General features: G+C 52.0%; 1 protein-coding gene across 11 annotated transcripts in view; it reads left to right on the top strand.

Moving 5' to 3' along the window:
* Positions 1-9672, top strand: part of GDPD5 (glycerophosphodiester phosphodiesterase domain containing 5) — an 86126-nt gene that overhangs the window by 58105 nt on the left and 18349 nt on the right. For all 11 annotated transcript variants that reach the window (XM_015600643.2, XM_015600638.2, XM_025042789.1 and 8 more), the window contains 3 exons: positions 3010-3113; positions 6219-6312; positions 6976-7035. In XM_015600643.2, coding sequence (XP_015456129.1) covers positions 6235-6312; positions 6976-7035 — 138 coding nt within the window. In that variant the 5' untranslated portion in view covers positions 3010-3113; positions 6219-6234. The remainder of the gene's footprint in view (positions 1-3009; positions 3114-6218; positions 6313-6975; positions 7036-9672) is intronic.

Below are 9672 nucleotides of genomic sequence, written 5' to 3'. Positions count from 1 at the left end.
CCTGCTGAGGTAGAGCCATCTCTGGACAGATGGCCACTTACCACTGCCAGCTCAGTGTCCACAGAAGACTAAGGGCTCCTCTGTGGGGGTGGGGTGGTAAGCCTCTAGAGAAATCTCTCCTCAGTGGGCGTACTTATTCAGAGGTAGTAGAAAGGGTGTTTCCTTTCCTACTGTTTTATTATAAAATCTTTCCTAAGTTCCCACCCTACCCTGGGAACATGGAGACCACCCAGATCTTCAAGGCTGTACCGTACTTGAAGATCTGTAGCAGGGAGACCGCACATAGAGACAGGTACAGAACTTTGGGGGTGTGCCCTAACAGACGTGGGTAATGGGAGTTCTGAGGAGAAGGGAGTCTCCCTGTAGAGATAGGGAAGCCCTCAGGAAGGAGGAAGGTTTGTCCAAGGGCCAGGTTGCTTTCTAGAGGGGAGGGTTTGGCTCATGCGAAGGCACAGGGCTTGAAAGAGCCCGTTTGCGAGACTGTGGGTGATTTTGTACATGGCATGTAATTGCATGTGTGGGGCAAAGGTGGGGGCTGGGGACACAGAGCTTGGCCTGGGCTGAGGGGCTCAGGCCAGTGCAGCTCTCAGGCTAGTGCATGGTGTGACCAGAGGTTGCTCAGGCTTGGGAGACTCAGCTGTTTAGGCTGGCCTGGGCCCCAGCCGCTGCACTCTGCAGGAAATGTAGCAAAGGAATTTTTATTTGTGAGCATAAAAGAATTGGAGGCAGCAAGAGGGACTCTTAGAAGGACTAGACCTGGGTGGGGGAATGCTAGACCAGCCAGGGTGGGGGTGCTGGCTCAGACATGGCAGTGTGGGCCAGCCCCTCCGGAGCCAGAGTCCCATGGCCTAGCTGCAGGAAGCAGGACTGAACTGTGGCCCTTCTCTGTTTCTTAAGGCAGTACGTGCCATTTTCTGGCTGGTGGCTGCCAGGGTCCCATTGCTCCAGAATGGCTTGCCCTGCTCTTAGCCAGAGTTTCTCCATTCCTGAGCAAGGCTGGGTCTCGCTAGGCCTAGAGCTGGGGCTCATGCCATTCTGTGTCTGGGTGGGCCAGACACCAGTGGCCTACTCTCTGAGAAGCCATCCCTTCCACGTGCTGGAAACACTGTTTTAGAGTGTCAACACCTTCACATCTCTGTTTTTGTACAAAGTGGGGCTAAGCAAGGCAGTCTGGTTCCTCACGTAACAGTGAGTGGAGGAGGCTGCTTTAATTACACCTAAGCTCGAGCCCTCCTTCCTAAGGCTAGGTCCAAAGCAGTGCTCAGTGTGTATAGTCATGATTCGTCAGAGTTTGCAGGTCTTTCCTGCATGCTGGGGAGAGGCGGAACATACTTACAGCTGCATTGATAGAATGCTGACTACCTGGCGTGGTTCTCAGCACTTGACCTGTACTCCTTCATCTAATTCTCACATCAACCCCATGGATCAGTACTATTATTGTCCTCATTTCAAAGAGGGGAAACTGAGGCACAGAGAGGTTAACGTTAACTTGTGATGCCCAAGGTAATACAGCTAGCAAGTGGTGGAGAGGGAGTCTGGCTCCAGGCACCAGCATGACCACCCCAGTGTGGTGTGTCTTGGTGGTGGAGGGTGGAGCTATCCTGGGCAGTGAGTGAATTCTCCCTCCTCTTCTTCCAGCCATAAAAACTAAGGGAGTGGTGCCAGGCTCAGTCCCTGTCCTTGCAGAACCCAAAGAGATGCAGGGTCATCATCTGGGAGACGCAGTCACATGAGCCACATTGTACACACCGTGTACAGAGTGTGACTTTAGAGACAGGAACACTGATGCTGTGGGAGCACCGAGGAGAGAGTGTGGGTGGCAGGAGCATAGTCCAGATAGGCTTCACAGAGGAGGTGACATTTGCGCTGACTTAAAAAGTGAATGGGAATAATAGCTGACAAAACCCAGGGGCAGTGGCCCTTCCAGAGTGAGGCAACTGGTAATGGATATAAAGCTGGAGAGGTGGGTGGGGCACCCCTAGAAGGGACCCCTGCTTGGCTAAGCAGTGAGGAGCCATCAAGAGGGTAAATTGGGGTTAGAACTGTCGCTCAGAGCTGGCTATCCTATGTGGGTGGAGGTAGCTGCAGGGAGCCTGGCAAGGGGCTTCCTAGGCAGTGCCCACATGAGAGGTGCCTGGCCGCTCCAAGCCCTCTGCCCCTTTAGGAGGATGCTCGTGGTCCTCTCCTGCACTGACTTTCCTCAAGGACTGTTGGTCTGTTCTGATGATCTCAGCAGTTTTCCCGGAGAGCAGGATGTCCAAGCTTGTTGTGCTTCTGAGATAAGGGGACGGATGAAAGCAAGGATAAACCCAAGGGCCCAGAGGAAGCGCCTGCAGACCTCTGGGCCAGCCCTTCAGGAAGCAGCAGTGGAGGGTCAGAAGCCCCCTTACCCTGCCCCCTGCAGGAGACAGGGGTGGCTGGCCCAGCCTTGAGAGGCCAGTGTCCTTCTTCAAATCTGGGGGGTAGGGATGGGGGCTAGACTAACTTGCTATATGACTTGGGCAATCACTTTACCTCTCTGGGCTTCTGTCTTTTTGTTTTTGTTTTTGTTTATTTGTTTTTATCAGTAGCACTGGACAGGGGTAGGGAAGAACAGTACCTGCTTTGTAGGCCTGTGTGAGGAGAGAAGGAGGTGAGGGATGTGACCTCACAGTCTACAGATCACCATGCCAGTGGGAAGACTCAGGGCAGATGCGGCCTTTGTTCCTGGAGCCATCACCAGAATGGGGAGACTGGCTCACACTGGAAACACCTCAGGCTGCAGCAAAAAGGGCCCAGCCCCTAGGGTCAGGTGGACCCCTGACCTGGCTCCTAGCTCTTCGCCATTTTATAACTTCAGGCTCCGTGATGTTGGACAGGTCACTTCCCCTCTCTGAGCCTCAGGTCCCTACCAGAAGACAGCCATAATCTCTGGCTACAAAGGGGCAGAAGGGGGCACATTCAGTGGGAAGCAGCCTAGGGGGCCAGCCCCCGACCTCACTCGACCCCTTTCCTGCTCTGCTCTTCCAGTGGGAACGCCTCTGGTTCCTGCTCCTCACCATCACCTTCGGCCTCACGCTTACCTGGCTCTACTTCTGGTGGGAAGTCCACAATGACTACGATGAATTCAACTGGTGAGTGAGGGAGGGGTCGGCATGGGGACGGGCCCTGGGTTCCGGGATCCAGCAACTGGACCTGGGGGCTTTGGTTTGAGCCTCTCGAGCTGGCCCTCAGAGCTCTGCTACCTGCTCTCTGTGGCCTTGAGGGCAGGGTCCTCTGGAAAGAACAAAGCCTGGCAGGAGCTAAGACCAGCTAGGAAGAGCAGGGAGCTCCTTCCTGGGGCTGCTATCTTGGAAAATCAGAATGGAAGGTTGAGACAGAACTCCAAGGCCCAGAGAGACCAAGGCCTTAACAGAGAAGGTAGCCCAGACCTGAGCAGTGCCTTGGGCAGGGCTAACAGATGCTGTGGTTCTGGCACAACTCAGGTTCTGGGTGAACACCAACCCAACCCAAGGGCAGGGCTGTCTGGGCACAGTACCTGGGTCCAGGAGGGCACCCGTTTCTATCCCACCCCTACCCCCACTGCCTGCCTTTGTCAAACAGTGGAAAGTCACAGGAGGAGGGGAAGGACCCTGGGTTCTAGTGGGAACACCTCCATAGACAAATGTAGAAACTAAGGCCCAAGGTCACACAACCAGTCGGGATCAGAGTTGGGGCTCGGAAGCCAGATCTCCTTACTCCCCCATTCAGTGCTATGTCTTCTTCTTGGTCAGAAGTTCAGCTTAGTATGACTCTGAGCAAGTCCCTGGTCCTCTCTGAGCCTCACTGTCCTTTTTTGGAAAATGGCACAATTCCAACTTCATCAGTTCTTTTTCTGAGGACGAAATGAGATGATAGACTTGAGAAGCCTCAAAGCTCTACCTAAACCTCAGGGCTGCTTCCTGGGAGGCTGATCTCCAGCTGGAAGGCAGCTGTGATGTTAGAACTGGGGATTTCTAGGACTCCAGGCTTCTGATGGGCCATGGTTCTAGGGTTCTGTGATGATCCTAAGATTCTGCTCATGGAGTTGGGCATCCACTCCCCTCAGTATGGCCCTAGACTATGCCTCTGTTATTAATGAGCACATTAAAAGGCATACGTCTGTCCCACTGCAGCCTGGCAAGATGAGCCTGAGCCCCAGCTGAGTCCCAGAGGTGGCCTCTGGCCTTTATTAAATACCATAAATCAATTATTCATCCTTGCAGGTATCCACAGCACAGACACTGTTGTGGGTATATAGGAACATTCCTTGCTGGCTCTCGACTACAGACCTCAGACAGTTCTGCCAGGACTGGAGGTTTGCTGCCTGGGAGATTGTTGGGTCTGTCCTCCTCATGTACAGATGGGGAAACTAAGGTTCAGAGAGGACCAGGACTCACATGTGGCTGCACAACCAGTTAGTACCAAAAAGACATATTGAGGACAGCGTGAGGAGACAGAGGCTCGGAGAGGTTAAGGGGCCTTTCCAAAGTCACACAGTGACATGCAAACAGTTCTAGGTCAGGGCCTTGCGCCTGACTGTATCATGACTGCCTCATGCTGTCCACGGAGCTAGCCCACTCTTCCCAGAGAGTGAGCTCCCTGTTCCCAGGTGGCTCAAGGGATGGGTGCCTGCTCTGTTGGGAAGAGTGCAGAGGGAAGGCCTGCCTGGGACTTAGAGATGGCCTGAACACCTACAGCTTCCTCAGCCTGTTACTGTAGTTTCTTACAGTCGGTGCTGGGATTCAGGAGAGGCTGGCCCAGGCTTCATGCTCTCGAGTCTCTGGGGATGGTTCACGCAGTGAGAGGATGCAAGTGACCCAGATGGACAAGGCAGGACACCGAGAGCCAGGGAGGAGCTGTCTGGGCTGTCGCTGTACAGGACCCCCTGCCAAAAGTGAGCCAGAACGCCTTTGAGGAGTTGTTACCAGGAGCAGGTCCCACCCTCACTGGGCTTCAGTTTCCCTAACTGTACAGAAGAAGAGAACAGTCAGTGATCTTCCAGGCAGCAGATTTTCCCGTGGAACCTGAGGGTGAAGGCCAGCGAAGGGCACAGGGGAAGGCATATGCTCCACAGTGCCCTGCTGGTATCTCCTCCCAGCCCCCTGCCAAGACTCAAAATGGCAGCAGGCCTGAAACTGCCTGGCACCAGCTCAGATATTCTGATGGCCCTGAGCAAGTTGCTACCTTCTCTGAGCCTCAGTTTCCCCAGTTGTACAGGGAGGATGTGGGTGGTTCGACCTTTCTGGAGAGCAACCAAGCAGTATTTATCAGGAGTCTTAAAAATTTCATTCCCTTTGACCTATATTTGTAGGAGTCTATCCTAAGGAAATAATTACTAATACAGAAAAATATGTGCAAAATTTTCTTTTTTGTATGTTAATTTATAATAGTGAAAAATTGGAAACAATTAATTGCCATTAGTAGGAGATTGGCTACATATGGTACATTAATCCCAGAGGACCATGTGGCTTTTGAAAAATCACATTTAGTTAGGATTTTTTATCGACATCAGTAAATGTCTATATGATAATAAAAAGAGAATTGATTGAGTACTTACCATGAGCCCCGCCCCCTTCCTCAGGAAACCCTATGAAGGGCATTTTATCAATTCTAAAACCCTTTAGTTTCATTTTCACATTTTAACATTGAAATTGAGATGAATGTCATTGATGGATGGCATCTTAGAATTGGCGAAGCCTATCGCCTCCACAGGTCTCCCCTACAAGCCAGTAAGAGGCAGAGTGGGGATTTGAATCTGTGTGCACCTCCCTCCAAGGCCTAAACTCTGACCACTATGCTGTATGCAGCAGGTCCCAGCTCTGCTGTTTACACAAATATATAAGCATAGAGGTGAAACCCAATGGAAGAAAAGTCAGCCAAGTGTTACTTCTGAACAGTAGAATTATAGGAAATTGTATTCTTTGTGCTCTTGGCATACCCAGGTACCTACCATGAGCCTTCTAAAGGCCTGACTGATGATCAGGAGCACAACGACATGTGTTACTTCTGAACAGTAGAATTATAGGAAATTGTTGTATTCTTTGTGCTCTTGGCATACCCAGGTGCCTACCATGAGCCTTCTATAGGCCTGACTGATGATCAGGAGGACAATGACATTACTACTACAAGAGCAGGCAGAGCCTGGTCCCTGAGCCAGGCTGGCCCGAGGGAATGTTCTCTTTCTGGTGGAGGTCTGACCCTGGCCTCTTCTCCTGCAGGTACCTCTACAACCGAATGGGCTACTGGAGTGATTGGTTTGTGCCCATCCTCATGACCACGGCCGCTGCCTTCACTTACATCGCAGGCCTCCTGGTATGTGGGGGCTGTCTCAGAGGGCAGGCGGCTCTGCTCTCAGGGGAAGGGAGACAGCCTGTGCCAGCTGATGGAGGGGTCCACCCTGATCTAAACAGGGAAGCTGCCTTTTCCCTGGGCTTCTTAGGCTGCTGCGCCTCTGGGGCTTGGTTCCTTTGAGGTAGGAGTTCACCTTGCTTTTGCCCCAGGACTGTTTTCCCCTGACCCAGTTTGAGCAATCCCACTGTTAGGACCCACGGGAGACTTCATCTTTTGGGAACTTTCTCTTTGGTTCCTGCTCTCAGAACTTTACTCTCTCAGACTCAAGTCAATCCCCATACTGGACTGGGGGGGCCTCCTTAGGCACCAGGCTCAAATCTGCTTTAGCATCCTGGGTCCTGGAACTCCCAAAACATTAATTGGGCATTTTAAGTGCAGCAGGGCCCAGTGACTTCTTGAGGGAGACATCCCAGAGGAGGAAGAGCCTAGAGGTGTGGAATAATCTGGGAGGAGGCCAGGCTTGGGCTGGGCTGAGCATTCCCATCGCCTACTGAGAGGGTTTGCTGACTGCCCTGAGCCAGGCCCAGACAGCAATGGGGAGAAGGGTGTCTAGGGAATTGGCAGAAACCTTTGAGTCACACATGGTGCCTAACTGTTGCCCTGTGGGCCCCGCCCCCTCTTCAGGTCCTGGCACTATGTCACATTGCCGTGGGGCAGCAGATGAACCTGCACTGGCTGCACAAGGTAAGGGCTGCCTCCATGAGGGTTGAGAGAGGGGAGAGGAGGCTGGAGGCCACAGTAGCAGAGGAAGAGCCTAGACACATCATCCATCTGGATCGTGATTATAATTGTTCTGGTAGCTAACACTGAGTGCTCACTATGCCCCGCAGTATCCTCACAGCCGGGCCTGTATTAACTCATTTAACCCTCACAGTAGCCCTATGATGTAGGTACTGTTATCCCATTTTGCACTTGGGAAAACTGAAATATGAAGAGGTTAAGTAACTCACCCAAGATCTCCCACTTAATAAGGAGAAGATCCAGGATCCTAACCCTGTAACCTGGCAATTAAGCAGCATGGGTCACAGCTCCAGCCCTCTGTTGGGGCTCTGCCTCTGGTCTCACCCTCTCTTCATTCTTCAGTGAGCTCATTCTAAAACTCTGATCCAGTGATGTGATTCTCAGCTTAAAGCTCTTTCCACCACTCCCATTGCTCCCAGGATGATCCAAACTCCCCCACCTAGCACTCAGATCTTGCATGTCTAGGCCCCTATTGATGTCTCCCAACTGCTATCATGGTACTGTCCCCCCCAGCTTCTGCCACATGAGACTTCTCAGTGTGCGTTAGCATGTCTGCCTCTCTCTATTTTACCTATTCTCTCTTGCTTCCCTTTCTGTTTTGGATCCTTCCTTAGTTCTCCCCCACCTGCACAGGCTGCTTGGACTCCCCCAGCTCCTGCAGGCTCCCCTACCACAGTCCCGAGCATTCTTGTTGTCCATTTCCATCTAGCTCCTGACCCCAACCCTCCCCAGTCTGGAAGCTCCTTGCAGGCCAGAATTGTTCCCAGTGCCCCGCTTAGGGCTAGGCCCAAAGCAGGGAGGCTTCTTACGTTCCAAGCCATAGCCCTTTCGCTATTCATTGGTGCCGAATGTATGTGCCTGATGCCTGCTCTTCTTGAGGCCCCAGCTCTGTGCAGGAGTGGCACAGAGCTGACCAAGAGAGAGCCTCTCCCTCCCAGGAGCACTTAGGCCTTGGAGGGAGGGCTGGGCCATCTCTTCCTTTCCAGGGCTTGGCGCAGAGTGGGCACGCCATTAAAGAAGGGGCAGAAATGTCCAGAAATAACCATGAGCCCATGAGATGGGTCCAGAGGACTCTGAGGGGAGGGGCTCACATCCAGCTAGAAGGGGGACATGGAGCAGGAATCACAAGAAAGACACAGTGAGCTCGAGTTGGCTGTGTGGAGTGGGAGGTGCCTGTGGGCATCCAGTGGGGGCCTTTGAGATCAGGAGCTGGGGAGTCAGACCCGGTCTTGGAGGGATGAAGAGCAGCCCACAGCCCAGGTGTCCCACCTTCCTCCTGCTTGTCACTCTATCCGGAGATCTCTTCTGGGCTTCTGAAGTCCCCTCTGTGAGGCACTTTCTTCTCCCAGCTGCAAAGCTGACACTTGAAAGAACTGCACCAGCTGGTACCCCAGGTGGGGCTGGTGCACACTGTGGTCACCTCCTCTGGGTCATGCCTGGTTCTCAGCAGGCCAGGTGACACCTGCCTAATCCTGGTGAAGAGGCCTCCGGAGGCACTAAGCCAGCCAAAGTGGCAGAGTACTGCAGGGAGCCTTCTCCTGGCTGGGGGAAAGGGGGAGGTGAGACGGGGTTGTGGGGGTAGGAGGGGCAGATCCCTTTATCTGCACCTGTGCCAGCTCCGGGTGCCAGCCTTGCCTTGCTCTCCCCTCTGCCCCCTCCCACAAGATATCAGCACGAGGAAGGTCCTTCCAAGCAGAGCTGACACATAGCTGGACCCACTGCCCCAAAAGGGAGGGAGCTCCTTGGGGTCAGAGTACTCGGGTAGGGACTAGACAATCTACTATTCTGTTTCCAAGATTCTATCATTCGATTCGAAGAGTCTAAGGAATCTTTACCCTTTTTTAAATTTTAAACCAATTTTTAACCATCCGATACATTGACATGGTACAAAAAAGTACACAATCTAAACCTCCCTACTATCTTTCCAGAGATATTTTAAGTACGTACAAATATACATTTCCTTTTTCCTTTTTCTTTAAACACAAGCCTACTATATCCTCCATTTCTGCATCTTAACAAAACTCTTGGAGTGCCTTCCCCTCAGTACATTGAGAGCTTCCTGTCCAGCCCCTGCTCCAGTCCCCTGATCTAATCCCTGGGTCAGCCCTGTGTTGATGGGCCTGATGACATCCCAGATGGTTTCACTTCAGTGCCAGGACAGTGTGGCAGTGACCTGGCTGGGTGGGGAATTCTGGGTAAAGAGTGTATACTTTTTTAACTGTGATAGTTCTTGCCAAATCGCCTCCTTGCCAAGTGACACCAGTTCATGCTCCCTCAATGATCTGTGATTATGCTTAAAAAGTCATCCTTGCCCATAAACTGTTCAGATTTCTTGACTTGTGCCAATTGATGAGTGAAAATGGTACCTCAGTGTAGTTTTGATTTGCATTTCCCTGATGATGAGTTAGATTCGGTATCTTTCACATATTTGAGTCATATGCATTTTTTTCCTATAAATTATGTCTTCATATCTTTTGCCCTTTTTGTTACAGGATTTGCTTTTTGCTTATTAATCTGCAGGAGCTCTCTATGGATTCGGTAAATTAGCCCTTTGGCTGATGAACTGCAAATAATTCTTTC

Source organism: Pteropus alecto, unplaced genomic scaffold (assembly GCF_000325575.1).
Source record: "Pteropus alecto unplaced genomic scaffold, ASM32557v1 scaffold7, whole genome shotgun sequence".
NCBI classification, from domain to species: domain Eukaryota; kingdom Metazoa; phylum Chordata; class Mammalia; order Chiroptera; family Pteropodidae; genus Pteropus; species Pteropus alecto.
The sequence above is the reverse complement of the archived record's forward strand: the minus strand, read 5'-3'. Positions and strand labels throughout refer to the sequence as shown.